The following is a 23,584-nucleotide window of genomic DNA, read 5'->3' as shown; positions in this document are numbered from 1 at the left end:
AAATCATCAAATCACTTCCAAATGTGATAAAGTTGGCCAACTTTTACAGAAATAAAGTCCCCAAACATTAAGTATTATCAACAACACATTTAATGCAATGATGAATACAGATGAACATGCATCTTAATGTGAAAACATGGGGTAGAAGAAGCGAGTTACTGTTTATTGTGTCTATCTGTTACAGTTGCATTTGCAAAGAGGTGAGCAGTCCAAATTTCCAGTGCTGCATTTGCAAGCGCTACAATCCCCTTTACATGCGCATCTGATGAGCTCTCTGCAAGCTCTGGAGACCTCAGGAATTGTTAGCCAGACTGGCACCCATGATCCCAATTCCTTGGTCCATCCGTAGCTCTCTGGAGAAGGAATGGCTTGGTGGGTTTGTGTACTGGTGGTCCAGATGCTTGCTTGGTAGACTGCCCGTTTCACGTGCTAGAGGAGTGCATTCTGGGTAGGAGGTAGTTTCTCCATTGTTCTATTTTCTTCACAGAAGAGTTCTTTTCTTTTTTGGTTAATTGAGTTCGAAGGGCTGGATTTGTCATACAGGATGACAGTCAATCTTTCAAGCTCACTGAACTGCTGGCTATCTACGTTTAGTTGCTGGAAGGGATGCTTTGCCAGGTCAATGAATGTTTCTGTGGCAGCATCATAGGCTTGCCAGGCCCGCCAAGCTGAATTTTTACCTTTTCCATTGAAGGCAGATGTAGTGTCACAGCCGGAATACGCATGAAACATAGGCAGAGCTCTGGATTTAGGTTCCCCCAGGCTTTTGCACATGCTGTTGATGTGGTAAAATCTGTACTTTTTGCCCATCCCAAAAGCCACCCAGATGTCAGTCAGGGGTTGAATTACCAGTAAATCATGAAACAAGCCTGCAAGGATGACGATGACATCAGTGTCCACCGTGCGCACAAGGACAGTTTTCGCTCCATGCTCCAGTGCATGTTGTACATGGACCACAATCCTAGTGTCAGCCTCCTCATGATTGCAAGAGTTCATTGTGCTACTGGAACCAAAAGACGACACAGCTTGCCCTGATGTGACATGCAAAGCTTTGGTTTGTGGCCAGCTGAACAGTTCAATCTTGGATGTCAAAAAGTCAAACAGCTCCTTCTTATTGCTTGGATCACGGAGAAAATCCATCCAATTTCCGGGCAGCTTTTTCGGGCCTGACACTTTTCTGCGAACACCTTGTCCTCTCTTTTCGCGGGTGGACTCCTTCAAACTGTCTGGGATGTATGTGTCCCATACAACATCCAGCCGCTTGGTATTATGTAGCTCCTTCTGTAAGTAAGGGATGAAAACCTCATCTGCATAGGTATCAAATGTGGTCACTCTCACAGTGGGCAGGCAGTGGACAATGACTGCTCCATCAAGGACTTTGCAGTCATAGGTTGAGGGTGGCTTTGGTTGCCCTGGGTGCTCAAGACATTGCAGCAGGTCAGATTTGGTGCCGGTCGGATGAAGTTTCCCAAAGTCTGAGAGGGAAGGACTGTACCTCATGTGCGAAGAATTCATCCAAGTTACTCTCACGGCTTTGCATAGCTATATATAGCTGGCCAAAAAGTGCCATGTTGTTCTGAAGCACTTTGATCTTTTTCTCATGTTTCGCCATTGTCTTGCGTCGAGGTTGCCTGAAGAGTGCCAAGGCATTCCTCTTGATTGGATCATGGATGGAGCGTGTCCGTTCTTCAAGCACCTTCTTGACAAACTCCTGATATTGTCTCTTTCCTGTCTCTTCCAAGATGAGTACTGTATTCACGACGGCTTTATCTGTGCAGTTCCGGCTGTCAAGAGTCACAAGATCTTTGAAATCATCCAAAAAGGATTTCCCATTCTTTTCATGGTTTCAGATAGACTTTTGATTTGTCTCTGAAAGGTCTTCTGCGTTGCAAGACCCTGCTCATGGTGCTGGAAGTTCTCTTCATTATCTTCTTTGAGATATCCATCTTCAAATTCCCTTAGCAATCTTGCCAACTCTGGGCTGGAGAGCATCCATCGTCTGAAGGCATCTGGGTTTTCCGTAAGGCCCACTGCACCCCCTGAACCTTTCACATACTTGTTCTCCTGTTCATGAGCTTGGTCAAAGGGAATTGCAGAGAACTTGTTGTATGTCTTGGAAATAACCCAGTGTGAATTCTTCTCAAACTCATCCTTTATAGAGCTGGGCAAAGACTTCATGTCCCTGATATGGACAGACATCCATCTTGAATAGTTCACATGGTCCAAGGCAAAGAATAGAGGGACCAGGGGAAGGAGCCAGTGAAGTGGAAGCCAGAGTGGTTGAATATGTCATTTCTGATTATCTTTGCTGCTTTTGCTAGAATGAAAGCATCTTCATCAAAATTACGTTTGTTCAGGGCTTCCTTTAACATATTTCTCATTCCTCCATTGAAAATGAGAAGTGTATTCTTCCCATCATACTGTGCTTGTGTCTCTGGCAAGTGTTCAGGTAAATGATCCTTGAGCCTGGTTTTGTTGACTTGTTTCTTGATCCCCAGCTTCTCGAGGCGATTTACATACAGTGAGTGGAGCTCAGACAGCTTGAAGAGAAGAACTCCAGAGTCCACAGATTTCTCAATGTAGTTGATCAGTTCTACGAAAGCTCGAGATTCATTCATTTTTTCATCACTATTTTCGGGAGATTGGCCTGACTTTCAAGTAATACTTCGATGTTGATTCCTCAATTTGACTAGGCATGGTAAATGGTATTTTGCCTCCATTGCCATCAAATCTCCTCCAACTATCTTGGGCATAAGCTTAGTGTCATTTAGTTCAGTAATCATAGTTCGGATTGTTTCATCAGCATTGAATGTTGACACTGCATGGAGAGCTCCTTGATCTGTGCCACTCTCACAGAAGAAGCACTTTTGACTATCTAGTCTTTGTCTCTTCTCTAGCTTTTTCTCAGGATTCCGTTGTCCCTTCCATTTTTTCTTTGCCAGCTTAAAATTGTTGAATTTCAGATGACAAGATTTGTGCCATGAAGCAGAATGGGATGCAAAATCACTTGCAGTTTCATCATCCCCAAACAAGAGTTTCACTGGAAGAGCATCAATGGCACGGAATTGCTCTACATTAGACAAAAAGGAACTGTAAGCATCTAAGTTATCTTCATCACTTCTCTCAGCACGTCTCAAGGGACATCTTAATGGTTCAGCAGTGTCCTTCTGGCAAATGATACAGTGATCCCAGTTCAATTCCATGTTGAGGCCTCACAAACTGTCACTGCCAAAATATTGGAGCCAATTAATCTTGATAGTGCAACAAACTGAGCTTTTACTATGGTCTGCTTAATAACATACATCGTTTATGTAGTATTATATGATTTACCTGAGTTGTGTTCACTTTTGATTGCAGCTCTGCATTATAATCATGCTGAGATATGGCTCTCTGGTAGAGTCCAGTTTCATGTTTTGAACTCACAAACTGTCACACAAATAATGGAACAAATGATCAAGGTAATGCAATTAAATTAGTGTTTGCTGTTTTGCAACATACAGCTTATTGTTAATGAATTGCTATTGCATTTACCTGAATTAGAACTTGTTTTGTTTCAGCCCTGTGTGAGGCTCTAGGCTGCGTTATAAGCATGCTGAGTTATAGCTTTCTGGCAGAGTTCAGAATCATGTTGAGGTTGCCATTCTGGCAAAAGCCATGTACTTCAAATAAATATATCAAAACTAGATTTAAGTAAATAACTTTTAAGGTGGATACACAACAACTATTCCAGATTGCACCAGCTAACATTTTTGACAAGCCCTAGCTAGTTGCTAGCTGAAAAACAGACCTCTGTGCTAGCATTAGCTGTTTAATGGCGATAGCTTAGCTAATCATCTTTACTTCCATATGCTCATTTAGCAACATACAGCACATTTTCATTGATTATTATTATGATTTTTACCTGAATTTCACTTGTTTGGTTGCAGCTCTATGTTAGACTGTGTTGCATTGAGACAATGCTGATATGTGATGAGTTATAGAGGGAAACTCATTTTGACAGTTGAGCTTATTTTGTGTAGCGCCATCTGGTGGTCTGAATGTATAGTGACACAGTATTTGTATATTTGAACAACTTTATGCTAAAATCTAAAACAAAAATTAAAGAGATAACACTCTCCATGATGAACAGGGCATTTTTCTCACTTTTTTTTTATTTCCGCCTATTGTGTGCAGGGCTATATGGAAGATGTACAGGCACCAGGTGTCTTTGTACTCCATTTTACACATCATTAGGGGGGGGTTAATAATCAGGGGACAATTAAAAATCAGTTTCAACTTCTTTTGTGTGCAATAAATAACAATTTATCATCAATGTCCTCTTTATGACTCAGAAAAAATATTTTTTTGAATACAAGAACAACTTTTGTGTTCTGTATGGGTATTTTCAATATTTTTGTGGGGCTCCTACCCTAAAATCCTTTAGTTGGTCCTAGAGAAGCCTCATGCAAAATTTGGTGCTTTTATCCGCTCCGTAACGGTACGCCCTAATATGTGCGCTAACCCTCTGGATTAACCGTGCTACAACTGATGTCCAATGTAATTAATCAGAATCAACTAACATTTAAGTTTTGACTTGTGTTAAGTATAGATGACATTCAAAATGTGTTCTTGGAGATGATAATTCTCTGTCATTTTTATCTTTCCAGGGAAGTTTCAACAGGCCCCATATGGAATCTAGTAGTCAGTCTCCAAGTTTGAGTGTAGAGTCCAGTCTGAAAGGCTTTCAAGTGGAGCTCTCAGAGACCTGTGCTCTCTGCCTTTCTCGCCTGCTGTCCCTCTTCAGTCGTCCCAGCGACAGATGGCCAGAGCAGTCAGATGTGGTCTCTGTTTCTACATCTGCAGATGATGCTGTCCAGCCTATCCACTCCATGCACCTACCCCTGCTTTTCAAACTGGAGTGTTGTTTAGAAGATGTCAATGTGTTCACTCTTTCTAATCTAGCTGGTAAATTATTTGAGAATACTGAATGATGAAAAGTGCCTTGTGTTTGTCCTGCTGACTCTTGTTATCACACTCACTTCATCAGATTCAGAATCCATTTGATTATTCAAGTTTGCACATGTAGGGAATTTGCATCAGGGGTTTGAAAGTGGTTCTCTTACAACTTTTAGGTGGGTTAGAACATGTCTTTCATGGTCTCTGTAAATTATCCCCATGCATGCTCCTTTTGGTTCTCATTATCTTGTGGAAACAGAAAACCGTGACAGTAATTTTTCACTTCAATCTGTCAACAAACCTTATTTTTGTTTTTCTATTGCTTTAAGGCGCTGTGTCTTTGCGGGTGGACATCCTCTGGGCCCTTGGCTCTGACGAGAGCTCCAGAATGTCTCTACAAGGTGTGAGCCTATCTGTGGTGAAGACACTCACCGAAAACATGGAGCCTTGTTGCTCTGCCTCCCAAACCCCCAATCCTGTACTCAAGCTTGGAATGCTAGCCTTCTGCCACCACTTCACCACACACACCTTGGAGGTAGTTACTCAGATATTTATCAAACACATATATGCAGATGTTGAATTTGTATTTCTGTGCAGAGGATTACATTTTTTTTCTTATACAGATTCAAAGTGAAAAAGAGCTTGCTTTGGAATGGACCCCATCAGACCACATGTTCTTGTATCAGCATTTGACAGATGCCAGAGCTTGTTGGGCTATGCTTTGTGAAGAGCAAGGAGAGGACAGTCCAGTCAAAGGACTAGACAATGAAAGTTCCTTGGGCCAGTGTAGGGAACCGATTGTGCATGTACAGTTGGGCCTCACTTACTTGAAGGCCCATGTGAGTGAAGAAAACTACATTCTCTTGCATACAGAGACCCTTTCACTCTCCATGCATGCTGGTTCCATGCACATGCGATCCCCTCACATGCTCCTAAACTTTGATGGCAATGACATCTTCTCCTTCAAAGGATTAAATGTCCAGACACACTCAGAGCTAACTGAAATGCAACTTCACAGAGACAGCTTCCCATTCCTCACCACCTTTCAGAACCGTGCCTGGGTCCTGACCTGCCTCAGCCTGGCTGTGGAGTTTCCCTACCAGTACAATTTCTCTAACACCTTTGACAAGGCCATCAGTGTGCAGAAGTGGCTGAAGACACTTCACCTCTCTGCAAGCCAGTCTACTGCCATTCAGTGCCTGCCCCCTGACCTGGTCTTCAAAATAAGCCAGTTCTCTTTTGTTTTCTTGGATGATGTTTTTGAAATCAAGCTGCGTGACAACTATGAGCTGATGAAGGATGAGAGCAAGGAAAGTGCCAAGCGGCTGCAGCTTCTGGATAAGAAAGTGGCTGATCTGCGCAAGCAGCATGGGGAGCTTCTTCCAGCAAGGAAAATAGAGGAGTTGTATAGCTCACTGGAAAAGAAGCACATTGAGATCTACATCCAGCGTTCACGCCGCCTCTATGCCAACACACCCATGAGGAAATCCCTGCTTACCTGGACTGTGTCAGACCTGGAACTTGTGGCTTTGGCTGACCAATCCCTTCATGGGCCAGAAAGAGTGAGAGAGCAGCTGAGGGACATTGATGACATCAGTCCCTTCCCTAGAGAGGGGCTCCCTTTGGTGGTCCAGTGGTGCCGTGCCATCAAGTTCAAACTCACTGCCTTCTTGGGTGAGTCACCAAATTCACTTTTAACTGTAGTTATTAGTCTTTGAAGGGAAGCCCTTGATAAAGCTAAACTCAATGAAAATGTAATTACAGAATCAGCAGCATTTAATTGGACTAAAGTTCTGAGTTTCTTTGCGTTTTTTATTTTTTCTTATAAAGATTATGATGAAAAATTATGCCGCTTTCTTTTTCCCCCAGTGAGAATTCGCGACTACCCCCGATACCTGTTTGAGATCCGGGACTGGGAGCTGTCAGGGCGTCTTATTGGGACAGAGCAGGATGGACAGGCACAAGCTCATCGCAGGCAGGTTATTACACTTGGCCCACCATGGGGAGATGTGACAGTCCACAGGAACATGCCACCACTGAAGTTTTACTATGACTTCAAATGTGAGTATAGGATTCGTTGAAACATTGGTGTCAGTACTGTCCTGTCAGTATACACCTCATAGCTAAAGTGATCCACTGCTAACATCTTTCCAATTAGTTAAAGTTCTTTACTATTTCAGACTGAACTCTTACTCTTCTATGCAGCCGTTATATTGCTGTACACTATTGTCTGGGGGCCGTGTTGGGACCCTGCCTGGACTTTGATTGGCCAGGTGGTTGACCTGCTGACCAAACCCACAGTTGACCCATCACCTCCCCTTGCCTGGTGGGACAAAAGTCGCTTGCTACTGCATGGACATTGGGTAATGGAAATTGATCAGGCCAACCTTCATCAACTGGCAACAGAGGTAAAATATTGAACATTCCTCAAGATGTCACCCATATGTTGTGTATCCCCAAGTGGACTATGTGTAGTCAGAGTTATGCAGTGTTTGTGACAAAACATTCATCAATTCACCTCTTTTTACCCGGGTCACTAAAAAGTGTTATGTTTTATGTAGGAATTCCTGGCTTTGTTTTGTCTTTTTTCTGCATTTACTGGGATGTTTGATGTATACATCATTTCCATTTTAACATTGAATGCACTGAATTTTTACAGGACCCTTATAACACTACAGAAAACTTGCACTGGGAATGGAATAAGTTAAACTTTGACTGGAAACCCGGGCAATTTGTCTTTAAAGGTGACATGGACGTCAATGTGAGGACAGCTTCAAAGTAAGTGGAGGCACTGGTGGGTGGATTTAAATTAAAGTTAAATGAAAGCATGTATTTCAAATGTATTTCTGTTTATATTTTCAATCCCAGGTATGATGACATCTGTTTCCTACACCTCCCTAATTTATGCATGACCCTTGACCTTCAGTGGCTTTGCCATGGCAACCCCCATGACCACCATGCTGTAATACTCTGCTGTGCGGAGAACATTGCAGATGTGACCTCAGGACAGCCTCATGACTCCTACAGAGCCTTCCGCTCAGAGAACCTCAACCTCTCCATCACAATGGATCTTAACCAACACTGTAGCACAGGTTGCTAGAGTTCTTTCAATTTATTTATATGGACTTTCTGTACAGATTGTCTATCTAAACCTCTGTTTAAAAAACAATCTTAACAGTTGAGTGTGGAGATTTTATATGTAACACATTGCACTATACATTTGCATTTAAATATACTTGTTTATTTCTTTTTTAACCATGGACACTTAACCCTTCCTCCTTTCAGAACCTTGCCAGCCCAGGATCCTCCTCTACAGCAGCACTCTGCGCTGGATGCAGAATTTTTGGGCCACCTGGACTAGTGTGTCTCGTCCAATCTGCAGGGGCAAGCTGTTCCACAGCCTCAGGCCCATCCGCAAGAAGCTGGGTCAGCATTACAAACAAATGTCTTACACTGCAGCCTTCCCACAACTACAAGTAAAGTGTTTTCCTTTTTACCTTGATATATCATATCAATTTCACAGGACAATTTGCCCTGTTTTTCCCAAATTACTGCATCTTTTTGCTCAAGTTTTGCCCCTATGTGGCTTTGCACTTAATTTTTCTCCGTTTCTTTTATTTCTAAAACAATGCTAATATGTAACCATCTGTCATCCAGGTGCATTACTGGGCCTCTTTTGCCCAGCAAAGAGGCATCCAGGTGGAGTGCAACAAAGGGCACGTCTTCACCAGAGGGGCACAGAGACTTATCCCACAGGGTAGGAATGGACATGACACAGCTTCAGAAATCTCAGATATGGCTTTTTTTGTGATCCTAACTAAATTGGGAATTGTACTACAACATTTAATTAAGGAGTCTGTATTGTTATCTAATGCTTGTGGGTGGCTGCATGCATGCTTATGTCCTTGTGTCCCCCAGCTGGCACTGTGATGAGAAGACTGATCTCTGAGTGGAACGTGACCCAGATGGTTAGCGAGCTATCGGAAGTGACAGTTCACCTGATGGCCTCCACCTGGGATGAGACGGCTGACCACCAAATCAATGCCCAAGTGAAGAAGACTCACCTGCTCAGCCTTTCTTCCCTCAGCTACCAGCGACAGAGCAACCGCATGGAAGAGGTAGACTACAAACTTTCTGGTTACTGTGGTTGTACGCTCATTCAATTTTTAAGAGAATGCATCATAGATTTAAAGAGTAACTAAACACCAGACCCCGTTCTAGTGAGTTTGCTTAGGTCTGCAGGTTAAAAACCATGTAAAAGGTTAAAACATAGCAGGCTGGTCGATAAACACAGCTGCAGATAACAAAATTAGCAATGGGTCGTCTGTTGGATATAGGTGTGCCAAAGACCTAGCATTAACAGTACTACAGACCTGATCACACAGACCCATTATTGATTTTATTATCTGCAGCTTTGTTTATCCTACTATACTTATTAAGACTAGCCTGGCATGTTTTTAACCTTTACATGGTTTTAAACCTGTAGATGTTAGCAAACTCACTAAAATGGTCTGGTGTTCAGTTAAGCTTGGCCCACACTACAAGATTTTTCAAATCTTAACAGATGTTGAAAATGTGAAAGACCCCACACACAATGCGATATAATGATAAATTTCAGTTTTTGGTCCTCTGGTGTGTGGAGAGCACACACTTAACGATTTGGCCTAAACAGTTCACCACACACTAATCGATCCCATTCACAATCAACAACAATCAACCACAGTCCCAACTCTCCAAACTGGAAATCTTGCAAATCTCTCACAATCAAACATGACTTTCGCAGATGTCACGATGGCTGTTGTTGTGTTTATGACTTCTACTGCTTCAGTCAGCTTGGCTCCCAATTGGCTATTGGTTGTTCCCACATGACACAGACTGCATCCTCAGTGTTCCTTGGTGTTCCTTAATGTTCCCCTCAACACTACAGGATATCAGATTGGATCAGATTTTAAATGTTGAACATTTGTAATATTTGCGATTTGAAATTGGTGCGGCCACGATGGGCTTCCAAGCAAATCGGGAGAAGTAAGATACACTCTTATCATATCTCCCTCCACAGAAGAATCTGGCAAGATAATCTCTAGAACCATTAAAAAATCTGGACTAGTCAGAAGGGAAGAATCGGGCCCAAAATTAGCTGAATTGTCTTGTAATTGTGGGCCAGCCTTTACCTTTAAATGCTTTGAATCTTGAGTCTTTCAGGCTGATCGCTGTACGGCTCTGAAAAGTCTGGAAACGTTTAACCAGGTCCATTCCCAATGTATAATTACCGCTGTGCATACATTGTCATGTTAGATGATGTATTCATTGTTGTATTGATTAAGAGTGCTAAAGGGAAACATAACATAGCCATAGTGATACGCCTAGCCACCAAGAACACAAATTCTACTTCTACTAAAGAACAAATAACATGTTCAAATCCATTCAATAATTAAGGTTTGATACACTCTTTTGCAGCCTCAGCTCACAGGAAAGACAATACAGTAGACCACACATGATTGAAAAGCTTTGAATTTTTAAATCAAATAAGCAAAAGTATACAAAAATACAATGAAATGTGGAAATCAGAAACATCACTGGCTTGTGAAATGCATGGGTGAGTGGAGGATATGCTGTGGTAGTGACATAAAGTCACAAAAGAAACCTGGAACAAAAGTCAAATCAAAATGTAATGGTTTCTAGGGAAGAGGGCGTGCCAGGGCATGCCAACTTTTTAGGCCTTGGACTAGCCAATCCAAGTGGGTCTTATAAACACTGGGTTTTTTTCCTTTTACAAAACCAGTCCATAGCCTGTTACATAGGTTACGGCTGAAGGTGGAGAAGTGAAAAAGTATGGAACCAGTACCCATCCTCCTTTCTCACAGCATTAGCAACATGACAACAAAGTCAAATGCATGTATGATAAACACATTTTTATTCCTTGTAGTAGACAAGAAATGGTTATAACTAAAGTGATGACTTCATGCTTGCATGAAAGAAATGGTGCTTTTTAACAAGTGTACCTTCATGTTTTTGCATTTCCAGTTCAGTATAACTGCTTGGGTTTTGTGGAGATTGCAAATGTTCTTAAGAGAGATTAAATGCACCGACTGAAAAAGTGACTGAGTTTTATAATAGGTGACAATGGTCAAGCCACAGCCGGGGTTCTCCCACACAGACAAAGGGGGTTGTTGAGGGCACAACAGCCTCTTTATTGAAAACATGAAAATGAATAAAATTAAACAAAACAAGACATCTTGCAGTATTTGTAAAGGATAGAGCAGAAGCAGTTCTGTGTCTTTGCAGCTCTGCTTTCTCCCTGACCCTGGTGCATCTTCATCGGGGTATGGACACTATTTAATCTGCCCCAAGTTAAATTAGGCTAACTCGGGGCAGCTGAGCCACACCCAACTCTGCCACACATTAATGATGCTTTAATTGTAGTTGTGCACGTTTGCATGTGTTCTTCGTTGTCATGCTTGCATCATTGAAGCAGGTTCATCCATCTTAGGTGGGTGGAGAATAGCCCGAGTAAAATTAATCAAAGCTCACAATTACAACAGAATGGAAGGGACTTTCACAACCCAGGAGCTTTTTTTTAATTGTTTTCCAACAGGAGGTGAACCCCAAGGATGAGAGCAATGCCTCCTATACCCATAAGCTGCGTTTGGTTGACCTCCGTGCCTCCTGGACCACCACAAACAGAAACATAGCCTTTGGGCTGTATGATGGCTATAAAAAGGCGGCTGTGTTGAAGAGGAACCTCTCCACGGAAGCACTAAAGGGCCTCAGAATCGACACACAACTTCAGGCCAAGAAGCTCAAACGTTCCCCCTCTAACTACTCTCCTACCACAGTGCCCACGACCCCCATCATTGCCAGTGTCAGCCGACCTGAAAAAAGTCAAAACGAAGGTGAAAGGTTTACTCAACAAGTGGACAGTCTCTTGATTTAAAAGATAAAGAAATGCTGTACATATTTAAGAGTCATTGTTATCATTTCCTTAAATCCATTTGTTACTCATCTCATAGGAACATCCATGCTGCAGAAGCTGATTGAGGAGACTGATAAGTTTGTGGTGTTCTCGGAGGAAGACTCAGGTGTGAGTGACCAGCTTTGTGGCATTGCAGCCTGTCAGACCGATGATGTCTATAACCGCAATTGGTTTATCGAGCTGGTCAACTGTCAGGTAATCCCCCTTGGAACATGATGTCCATCTTTTTGTCCAGCTTGTGCAATTATTGGTCAGGCCCTAAATTAGTCTTGTAATTTGCTGCTCACACAGGTCAGTATTCTAGGTGGTTTCATTTTAATCCTGCTCAACTCTTGTTTGCACTAGATGATGCTGCGTGGCACAGAGACTGCAGGCTGTGTGCTGGTGTCTGCAGCCAAGGCCCAGCTACTGCAGTGTGAGCACCACCCAGCCTGGTATAATGACACTCTGAAGCAAAAGACCACCTGGACTTGCCTGCTGGATGGCATGCAGTACTTTGCCACAATGGAGCCCAACCCCTCTGAACACGAGGACAGGCAGCTGTGGTTAGAGGTGGGGACAGCCATCCCCTGAACATTTTGAATAACACATTATCAAAGGATTGGTAACACTAAATGCTGTTTGCTATCATGTTGGCAAGGGAAACCAAGCATGTTTTCCTACTTTCAGCAGTTTTAACGGTAACAAGTTTTGGTAGTTTTTGCATTTTGCAAAACATTGTTGGAATGAAGCTGAATTCTATATCTAATCTCATTGGTGTCTCGGGGTGTTTGCGCTGTTAAGGTTGTAATTTTACTAAAGAGCATTGCTTCACATATAATTTCCTCATGTCTTTTTAACTTCTACATTTTAATAGAAAGACTGATTGTGCTATTTTAGGAAATTGAGTTTAGGAAGCTAGTCAAACTGCCAGCTGCCTTCATAGCATGAAATCTCGGCCCATTCTTCATTGTGTTTGGGCTGCTTGTCAAAACTTGGCCTGTTGCCAGGGCTCCCATGACAAGTTTTAACATTTTTTTCCAACTTTAGAAAGTGTTCCAATTTACTAAAAAAGGAGCCAGGTGCAGTCCCCCCCCCCCCCCCCAAAAAAAAAGATTGCGCTTTAAATCCACTTAATGGCTGTTCTACACTGACTTGGGTAGGATTTGTCGGGAAAATAACAATATTCTTGAACAAGCCATTACTAAGCCACAGCGTCATCTTGCATCATGAATGTCAGTCTGTTTGGATTTTTCTGTCCTTGCTCTTAACGGCTCTGACCTGTAGGTGGTGCTGTGTTTCAGGTGAAAAATATTGAGGAGCACAGGCAGCGTAACCTGGACTCTGTTCTGGAGCTGATGGAGAGTGGCCAGGCTGTGGGAGGCATGGTTAGCACCACCACAGGTATAGCAGTGCACATACAAGTACACATCATTCCCACACTGTTCTCATCTCCCCTTTGGTTTCCATATCTAATGATATGAAATAGGTTTTTGTGTGTATTTATGACTGCTAGACATCCACCACATCTGAATACGTACAGAACTGTACCCCATGCTACACATAGTGACTAAACCTAGTAAATGTATTTGTTTAGTCATTATGTATATGAGCTACTGTCCTCTGTACAGCCAGAGTTATCCCCCATTCTGTGCTGGATGTGACATGTTGTCATCACTGTGCCATATGTGTCACTATGTACTGTTTCTTTCTGAATTGTTTGTGTCTGAATCATTGAAACTGGAATAACAGAATTCTGATTTGCTACACTTGAACACAGTAGAATTATAAATGAAATGTCGTTAAATACTTGTCTTTGCAGACTGGAACCAACCAGCCCAGGTGAACGAGACCCAGCAAGTGCAGCGTATCATATCTCGCTGTAGTTGCCGCATGTACTACATTGGCTACAGCCATGACATTGATCCAGAGCTTGCCACACAGATCAAACCACCAGAACTGCGAAATAACCATGAGAAAGAGGACCTGCTCAAAAAACAGGCTGGTATGTCTAGTCACCCACATATAACTTAATAAAATAGTTTTTTTAAGTGTACTTATTTTCAATTTTCCTTTTAAATTTCGATAATTTTAATATGCTAGAGGGGAGGACCTTTAATTAAGTAAAATAGAGTTAAGGTCAAATTTGTTTTGCTCAGCTGTATTGTAAATGAGGTCTCCACCTCAATATATTTCTGAGTTTAAATAAAGTTTGAATGAATAAATTAATGAATGAATGTTTTATTAAAATATATGATATAATGATTATCCGTTATCCATCCATCCATTATCTGAACTGCTTATCCTGCTATCAGGGTCGCGGGGAGGCTGGAGCCTATTCCAGTAGTCATTGCGCGGCAGGCGGGGAGACACCCTGGACAGGCCGCCAGGCCATCACAGGGCCGAGTAATTATTATATAACACAATCTATATCGGTACACTGTAGTGTAATACAGAAAGATATATTTTAACTTAATATTATACAATGTAACATAATATGCTGTAATAAGATGTGCTGTATTAATACAACACATAATGCTACATCACCTTATCTCACATCATATAATACAATGTTGCTCATTTTAAAATACATCATATCAATCAATCAGATTTTATTTGTATAGCACTTTTCATACAAACAAATGTAACATAAAGTGCTTCACACAATAAAACAATAAAATCCGCCTCACACACACACAAATAAAAATAAAAGTACTGGCAAATTTTACAAAAGTACAGACAAGTTTAAAACTGAGTTAGTAAAATGAATAAAAGTGCCATAAACACTGATTAATTAAAAGTAACAACAAAGCAGAATATATAAAATTAGCAAAATATATAAAACACAAACACACACACTGTGAATTTAGCTGTAGACCGTTTTAAAAAGTAAGGTTTTTAACCTGCTTTTAAATGTCCAGTGTGGGGGCTTCTCTCAAGTCCTCAGGTAGGGCGTTCCATCTACTTGGGGCGTAGATAGAAAAAGCAGCTTCCCCTGCTCTAGACCTAGCACAAGGGATGGTTAAAAGACCACTGCCATTGGACCTCAGAGTTCTTGCTGGTTTGTAAGGAATTAATCTGTCTTTTATATAGTGTGGTGTGCCATTTAGCGCTTTGTATACAATTAACAGAATTTTAAAATTAATTCTAGTTTTGATGGGTAGCCAATGCAGAGATCTAAGAACAGGAGTAATGTGCTCATATTTTTAGTTCTGGTGAGAACACGTGTGCTGCCGCATTTTGAATTAACTGTAGTTGGCGCACAACTGATTTTGGGAGGCCGGTGAATAGTCCATTGCAGTAGTCTAGTCTACTTGTTATAAATGCATGGATTAATTTCTCACAGTCTGATATTGATAGAAAGCTGTTTAGTATTGAAATGTTTTTAAGCTGGTAAAAGGCTGATCATGTGAGATGATTTGACGTCACTCTTAAAATTTAGATCACTGTCTACGATTACACCAAGATTTCTAGCTTCGCTTTTGCACTCCAGAGACAGAGAGCTGAGATGAGCTGCAATGCTGTCTCTTAGTCTTTGCACCAAAAGTATTTTTGTCTTGTCTTTGTTCAATTGTAAAAAGTTCTCTTGACATCCATAGATTAATGTTATCAATACACTGAATTAGGGAATGTATGGGATCTAGGTCATCAGGAGATAGGGATATGTACAGTTGTGAATCATCTGCATAATTATGGTAATTTATTTTGTGTTTCTGTATAACATGTGCAAGTGGGAGCATATAAAGAGTGAATAGTAGTGGTCCAAGAATCGAACCTTGGGGTACCTCACACATTATACCTACTTTGTCCAAAGAAAAGTCTTAAATAGACAAAGAACTGCCTGTCCTGAAGGTATATTCTAAACCAATTGAGAGCTGGGCCAGAAAGGCTGACCCATTTTTTCTAATCTCTGTAGCAAAATATCATGATCAACAGGGTCGAAGGCGGCACTGAGATCCAGGAGCACAAGAACAGACAATTTATTGGAATCTGTTCATATGCAGATCGTTCACAACTTTGATAAATGCTGTTTTTGTGCTATGGTGAGATCGAAAACCTGATTGATAAATGCCTAGAAGGTTGTTAGATATTAAATAGTTATTAACTTGAGAATAAACTTTTTTTTCAAGGATTTTGCTGAGGAATGGTAAGTTGGAGATGGGCCTGTAGTTGGCTGTAGCTGTCGCATCAAGATTACTCTTCTTCAGAAGTGGTTTAATGTTTTTAATTAGGACAAATGGAGAAAGAATACGAATACTTGCCATTTTTCTTAACATGCAAAGTGTAATTTATAAGAGTTGTCATGCTGTTTTACCAGGGGCTATGGATACATTTACTCTTATCCACCATGACCTTGAGATCTCCACCAACCCTGTCCAATATGCCATGATCCTTGACATAGTCAACAACCTGCTGTTGCATGTGGAGCCCAAACGCAAGGTAGGAGATGGCTGCTACTCATAATAATGTCCCTCTTTCTTAAGTATACTTAAGTTAATTCTATCCATTTCTGTACCTCTCCCCCACCTTCTCTCCATATTGCCTCCATATTACTGTACTGCCATTTTTCAATGGCTACTGGGGACACGCAGGAGCACAGTGAGAAGAAGCAGCGTGTGCGTTTCCAACTGGAGATCTCTAGCAACCCTGAGGAACAGCGAAGCAGCATCTTACACCTCCAGGAGGCAGTGAGGCAGCATGTTGCCCAGATCAGGTGGCTTGAAAAACAGATCTACTCCAACATCAGGGTGAGTAACACATAGCCACGAAGTACAGAACATTTTCTTTTGACATAGTAACTCCTACTTTGAGGGATGATGTTGGGATAGTGAATCAGGAAGTGCAGTGGATTAGCAAGGATGAAGTGAAGGCAGCTATGAAGAGTGGAAAGGCGGTTGGTCCAGACAACATACATGTGGGGAGGCATGGAGATGTTTAGGAGAGATGGCAGTGGAGTTTTTAACTAGGTTGTTTAACACAATTTTGGAAAGTGTGACGATGCCTGAGTAGTGGAGAAGAAGTGTACTGGTACCGATTTTCAAAAATAAGTGTGATGTGCAGTGCTGTAGTAAAGTAACTACAGAGGTATAAAGTTGATCGGTCACAGCATCAAGGTATGGGAAAGAGTTGTGGAAGCTGGGTTAAGAGGAGTGCGGAAGAGAGGTGAAGAAGATAGTGCAGGCAGGGTGGCGTGGGTGGAGAAGAGTGTCAGGTGTGATTTGCGATAGAAGGGTACCAGCAAGAGTGGAAGGGAAGGTTTACAAGATGATCGTGAGACCAGCTATGTTGTATGGTTTGGAGACGGTGGCACTGACAAAAAGACAGGAGGTGGAGCTGGAGGTGGCAGAGTTGAAGGCGCTAAGATTTTTGTTGGGAGTGATGAAGATGGACAGGATTAGGAATGGGTATATTAGAGGGACAGCTCAGGTTGGACAGTTTGGAGACAAAGCAAGAGAGGCAAGATTGAGATGGTTTAGACATGTGTGGAGGAGAGATGCTGGGTATATTGGGAGAAGGATGCTGAATATGGAGCTGCCAGGCAAGAGGAAAAGAGGAAGGCCAAAGAAGTTTATGGATTTGGTGAGGGAGGACATGCAGGTGGTTAGTGTGACAGAGGAAGACACAGGACAGGAAGAGATGGAAATGGATGATCCACTGTGGTGATCCCTAACAGGAGAAGCCAAAAGAAGAACTCCCCCTCCATGTCATACTCCCTTCCCCATTTGAACCGCCCTCCCAACATCCTCAAATCCCCAAGATCACTATCAGCCAAATATGCAGTACTAAGAAAAAAATAATAGTATGAGAAAAAATGAATAAATTGATGATGATGATAGTAATAACAATAATGATGATGATAATATTACTATTAGTACTTCTTCTACTACCACTACTGCTACAAATTTTTTTTAAAGATAATAATGCTATGAGTCCAGAAAAGTCTGCCTGTAGTTCCTTGTGGTTGGAGCAGCTCCAGAAAATGTTGCTTAAAGACCCCATGAGACGAAAAATGTGTTTTTTCATTGTGTTATACCTTTTTTTTTGGCACCTAATATGCATCTTTATATCAAATCATGCCAAATATTTGACAGAAAAATAATCGGCCTGAAATTCTATCGAGAAAAATCCATTCTTTCTTTTCCTTGAAAACGCTTGCTTGCCTGTGAGAGACTCACATCTGCACTCGGGGGCAAACCCCAAAAAAGCTCATCCAATGAAATATGACAATGGTATGAAATTATCCTCTTCTTCGTTGTCGTTGTCCTCCTCTTCCTCTTCTTCTTCAAAAATTGCCTCCATCTCTCGGAGCGGGGTGGGGGGGGGGGGAGTGGGGGTGCGTGGTCCTCTACCACGGAGTCGAAGCTAGCCTCGATATCTAGGACGTCCATTTTTTCGATTTTCAAAAATTGCGCGTGCTTACTTTCGAGTGTCAATCAAATTGGGTGCCTCCCCTTGTAAAGTACCTGCCTAACAGTCTATTTTCATCCGGAAACACGTCACATTAAGGGAACTCGCGATGCTCATAATGCCATTTCCATGGGTCTTCAATGACTTGGACAATATTCGTGACTCACTTGGTGACAGCAAGTTCAGTACTGGCTGAACTTTCCAAGATCATAGCATTTTTCAATATTGGCATAGGATCCAAGGGATTTTATTTGCAAAAGAAAATTACTTTGAAATTTTACCTTTGTGACATGTTTAATCTTGCAGAATAACAATTTCATAAAACAACCCAGATTCAGTATCATAGATTTCAGTTGGTGGTTTTCAAGTTTAAAGGGAAATTCTAAAAATGATTCTAAAATTTAAGTTATAGAAAGGTTTTCTTCCAACTATATTAAATAGTGTTCTTAAATAATTACACCCTAAATTCAAATTATATTTTAACTAAAATTCCAGATGGTGCTGCTTTCCATGTGTTGAAACCGTCATTAAAAATACGTTCCCACTATCACCTCCTATAGGCACAGCCTGAGGAGCTGAGTGGGGATGAACTGGCAGAGATCAACGTGAGACTACAGAACCAGCTCAACCAGGAGAAGACCGACATGCAGATGAAGAGTGAAGAGCTCAACATTCTCATCAGGTCTTATCTTGGCACTCATCTAAATGAATACTACACATCTGTTTAACGCAAATACACATACATTACTGGGGTTAAAATCAGTATTGTTGCATGACACCAATTAGAGGGATGACAGGGTCTTACCAATGGTACGTAGAGCCCCAAAAGTATGCAGACATATGCTTTGCCATTGATATCACATGTGTGGAAACCATTGGTCTATTAAGTAGAGAGCCTTAACCATATGAGGGGGCTGGCATGCCAAGAGATAATTTATAGATGTGGAGCAATGAAATATTCTATAGTACATTATTATTTGCCATCCTCCTCTTCTGTTCTCTCTCCAAGGTGCTTTAAGGACTTCCAGTTGCAACGGACCAACAAACTGGAGCTGCGTAAGCCCCCAGAGGATGTGAGTGTGGTGAGGAGAACCGAGATCTACTTTGCTCAGGCTCGCTGGTGTTTGACTGAAGAGGATGGCCAGCTTGGCATTGCAGAGCTGGAGCTTCAGAGATTCATGTACAGCAAGGTGGGTGTGGCATGGAACCAGGATTATAGGAGTTATCTAGAAAGGAAACACAGGAAGGAATGGAGTACGGCCAGACAGAAATGGGCCAAACGGATGTAGAACATATACAGATCTGTAATTGTCTGTTTTGTGTCCAATTAGAAGATGAAAATGGAGGTGTGGCGAGTTTGGGGAAAAATGCCAGTAGATTAAAATTTGTAAACAAGGAAAAATGGATCCTGACAGGCACAAATTCTTGCTATTGCTGTTCTCATTCACAAGTCTACTACTGCTACATTCGGCTGCTCCTGTTAGGGGTCTCCACAGCGGATCATCCGTTTCCCTTTCTTACTTCTCATTCACAAGTAAAAAGAAAATGCTTTTTGCTGCAGGTTGAAATCATCCGTTGAAATCATCTGTTTCCATTTCTTCTCATTCACAAGTAGAAAAAAGAAGAAAAAAAAAGAAAAGGCTTTTTGCTGCGGGTTCACAATATTAACTTATTCATACATTAATATTGTGAACCCGCGCATCAAAATGGATGAAATCATCTGTTTCCATTTCTTACTTCTCATTCACAAGTAAAAAAAAAAAGAAAATGCTTTTTGCTGTGGGTTCACAATATTAATTTATTTGTAAAAGTACTCGGGGAGTACTGCTACCTCGCCCAAAGCTATGTACAAGTGAAACTAGTTGTTCCTCCATTAAAAAAAAAAAAACAGTGAGCTGAGCTTCACCTTCCATTTCTGATTCAATGGATAATTGAATATATTGTGGTCCGAAAAAAGTTCAGTTGGTTTCAGATTTGGAAGCAAGTAAAACTACAGAACCCAACAGTCTGTATAAAAGATGGACAGCTCTGTCCTCTCCATCATCGGTCAGTATATCAGGCAATAAGATAATACATTGACTCGGTCCGTCTGTTTTTGATAGATACAAAATCTCTGTCCGGATGCCCCCTTAATATAAAGCAGATTTAGTTTATTAAAGCAACAGAGCCAGTCATCAGCTGCCATGGTAGAGTAAAAACCAGGTGAATCATATTCCCTCTCTCACATACTCTTCTTTGGTCCTTGTCATCCCCTCTTGCTGTTTCTCTCTTATGCCCCTCTTTCTAGCATGATCAATCTATGGCTGTCAGTCTTTACTATTGGTTACTCTTTTAGTGCTCTAGGAACTGAAGGATATTCTGCTGTTCTTGTGAATAGCAGCTTAATACATACAATGTAATTGTAAATGAAAGCAGTATGCTCGTAATCATATGGCTGGAACTGCTATTTGATGTAACAGTTTGCCATTGCTTGAGGGTATTTGTTGACCATTGTGTAAAACCATTTTCCTACAGCTGAACAAATCTGACGACACAGCAGAGCATCTCTTAGAGCTAGGCTGGTTCACAATGAACAACCTACTACCCAATGCAGCATACAAGGTAAATCACCACTCAAATTTGGTTTAATTTTTTTTTAAGTTAACATAAGAAAAAAAAATTGACATTTTTAGCACAACAAACGGGGCAATTGGTTATTTTTTCTCAATTAACATTGATTGGTAACACTGCCCCAGACAAATGTATACAAAGACAGTCATAAGCACTATTTTGTGAATATTTGTGTGTGCTGACAATTGTCAACATGTATACACACGGGTTACGAGGCTGCATATCTGAGTTTTTAACTCTCTATTTGGTTTCCTTTGTGCAGCGTGTGAGGGTATGTACAGTGCCGGTACAGTGGCCGGACTTTGGTGTCTGTTAAATTCATCTTGTTTGTTCAGATTGGCTCATCTCTATGGTTCCTCAGACAGTTTGATATTCACTGTTCCATGCACATCCAATTATTCATTGCTGCATGTCCACCCAGGGATCCATGGGAAGTGAACTTCCATTTTAAAGAGATACTTGCATCAAAATCCGACTTTTCCTGTTGATAATCGATGTAAGGAGTGTGGATGTGATCGATGAGACAAATGGTAGCGCTAAAATCACATTTATAGCCAGACGAGAGATATCGGCGGCCAAGTAACTGATTTCCAGTTGGGGAAAATGTGATAACTTGCCGCATCACGAATTACCATTAGCATAGAGGGCATGTTTGTAACGGGACGCTATAAAAGTGGAGACGCACCCTTTTGGCTCGAAGGAACACGGCTGTATTGGCTGAGCAACATTCATGAGGCGGGCGAGTAGTCAACTTCCATTGAGAAAGAGGACTCGTCTTCCACTTCCACAGCCTCAACCTCAAAGCTGCGGTCGGTGGTCTTGTCGCTCGCCTTTTTGTTGTTGTTGTTGTAAAGTGACGACAGAGCAGGAAGGGGCCTGGCACCAGTGAATTTCTCGTTTTTCTATGGCAAGCGGTTTAGCCCTAGTGTTTAGCCCACCCAGCCACACCCACACGACCGCCCTGAATTTCAGTAGCCAATAGCTATGAAATCGTAAAACCACACCTACCTTTCAGTTGTAATTCAAACCACCCGTGTTAAAAATGTGCTCAGAAACAGCATGAAAGTATCTCTTTAATAGTGCATTCCATGTTGTGTGAACATTGTCATTTGGGCACTGTGTGCTTTTTACCGCCAAAGGGTGTCATGTTTGTTTTTGGCAAAAGATCCTAAGAGAGACTTTACAATGCTAATGCATGCTGTAGCTGAAAGTGTCTTCCTTTTCTTTCATAGGTGGTGCTTCGTCCTCAGAGTGTGTGTCAGTCTGGACGCCAGTTTGCCTTGCGTATCTTTAGTAAAGTGCGCCCCCCTGTGGGGGGGATCTCTGTCAAGGAACACTTTGAGGTGAAAATAAATCACATGCAATAACTTCCGCTTTAATTTAGGGATAGTTTTTTTTGTTTTGTTTTTTTTTGGACTCCTGAAATAACCAATATTTTCATCATCATTAGGTGAATGTGGTGCCTCTCACCATCCAGCTAATGTACCAGTTTTTCAAAAGAATGATGGGATTTTTCTTCCCGGGAAGAAATGTGGAGGAAGAGGAAGTTACTGATGAGGAAGACAAGTTCCGATTGGTTACTACCGGTATGTGCTTTCTAATTGTAGCAATAGAACATACCGAATTAAGGATAACCCTGTCTGAATCCTCTGCACATTTTCAGCACCCTGAAATCCACTCTACCAACTAGCCAGTCAATCGCATTTTCCATTTTCTTCACAAGGCCTTTGTGTGTGGTATTGAATAACCATTTGCTGTGTTAGGTCATCCTTCCAAGCTATTAACAGCTTCTATCAACTAAAGTATGACCTTGAGAGGTGGGTGATTGTGTGCGTGTGTGCAGGCATGCACACACGTCTTTTCTTGTGTGTGTACATCTGTCAGCTCTTCACTGAGACCTGCTGGGAGTATAGGGTTTAGGATAATGGGGTTCCCCAGAGGCCGCATTGCTGACACTAATGTCCTGTGTATTCCAGGTATCCCTGTGAAGCCTCGGCAACTCTCAGAGGACACAATGGGTCCCAGTAAAGGTGTCACTCAGGGATTGAACCGCAGTGCAGGGGTCAGGAGGTCATTCAGAAAGGCTCCTGAGGTATTAATGCCTCTTGTTTCTAGTGTTGCTCAGATGTTTAAGTGCACAACCTGAGAAAAAAAAATGCAAATGACTGATTTGGCTCTAATCTCCTCCATCAGCATCCTGTTGATGACATTGATAAGATGAAGGAAAGGGCTGCCATGAACAACTCCTTCATCTACATTAAGATTCCCCAAGTGCCCCTCTGTGTCAGCTACAAGGTGGGCTTCCATACATCCAACAACTGCTACTTACTTCAACACCCATCATTGCTTTGGATTTTGTCGCTGCTATTGAAGGTGGATAGTGTGTTGAACTGAGACAGCTATAAAAGAAGGCAGTGCAGAACAGGATGAATGTTCTCCATTGATGTTAGACCAAGTCAGTTAGTCCTGTATAGCTATTAAAGTCCTCTTTGGTTTACAGAATGTCTGTGCTGTTATTCTTGCTTACATTTCTAGATATTTTGCATCCTGGGATTTGCAAAAGTACTATAGATTTTCAGCAGTAGCATTTTCATCATGTCCTGTACAATTCACAACTATTAATTTTCTGAGGCTGGTGTGATGTTTCTAAGATCTTGAAATAAGGATTAACACAGTCCT

The 23,584-nt window shown here is 41.6% G+C and overlaps 1 protein-coding gene across 1 annotated transcript in view; it reads left to right on the top strand.

The window, feature by feature from the left end:
- LOC130115478 (bridge-like lipid transfer protein family member 2) overlaps positions 1-23,584 on the top strand; it is a 34,223-nt gene that overhangs the window by 8,682 nt on the left and 1,957 nt on the right. Inside the window, exons 14-37 of the mRNA XM_056283151.1 lie at positions 4,647-4,944; positions 5,265-5,470; positions 5,559-6,609; positions 6,805-6,996; positions 7,141-7,343; positions 7,595-7,713; positions 7,804-8,027; positions 8,221-8,411; positions 8,593-8,692; positions 8,854-9,053; positions 11,531-11,828; positions 11,946-12,103; positions 12,254-12,460; positions 13,192-13,291; positions 13,710-13,892; positions 16,206-16,327; positions 16,480-16,635; positions 18,856-18,977; positions 19,305-19,485; positions 20,810-20,896; positions 22,138-22,248; positions 22,356-22,491; positions 22,882-22,997; positions 23,099-23,200. Coding sequence (XP_056139126.1) covers positions 4,647-4,944; positions 5,265-5,470; positions 5,559-6,609; positions 6,805-6,996; positions 7,141-7,343; positions 7,595-7,713; positions 7,804-8,027; positions 8,221-8,411; positions 8,593-8,692; positions 8,854-9,053; positions 11,531-11,828; positions 11,946-12,103; positions 12,254-12,460; positions 13,192-13,291; positions 13,710-13,892; positions 16,206-16,327; positions 16,480-16,635; positions 18,856-18,977; positions 19,305-19,485; positions 20,810-20,896; positions 22,138-22,248; positions 22,356-22,491; positions 22,882-22,997; positions 23,099-23,200 — 4,863 coding nt within the window. The remainder of the gene's footprint in view (positions 1-4,646; positions 4,945-5,264; positions 5,471-5,558; positions 6,610-6,804; positions 6,997-7,140; positions 7,344-7,594; positions 7,714-7,803; positions 8,028-8,220; positions 8,412-8,592; positions 8,693-8,853; positions 9,054-11,530; positions 11,829-11,945; positions 12,104-12,253; positions 12,461-13,191; positions 13,292-13,709; positions 13,893-16,205; positions 16,328-16,479; positions 16,636-18,855; positions 18,978-19,304; positions 19,486-20,809; positions 20,897-22,137; positions 22,249-22,355; positions 22,492-22,881; positions 22,998-23,098; positions 23,201-23,584) is intronic.

The sequence above is a fragment of the Lampris incognitus genome, chromosome 7 (assembly GCF_029633865.1).
Source record: "Lampris incognitus isolate fLamInc1 chromosome 7, fLamInc1.hap2, whole genome shotgun sequence".
Classification (NCBI taxonomy): domain Eukaryota; kingdom Metazoa; phylum Chordata; class Actinopteri; order Lampriformes; family Lampridae; genus Lampris; species Lampris incognitus.
The sequence above is the reverse complement of the archived record's forward strand: the minus strand, read 5'-3'. Positions and strand labels throughout refer to the sequence as shown.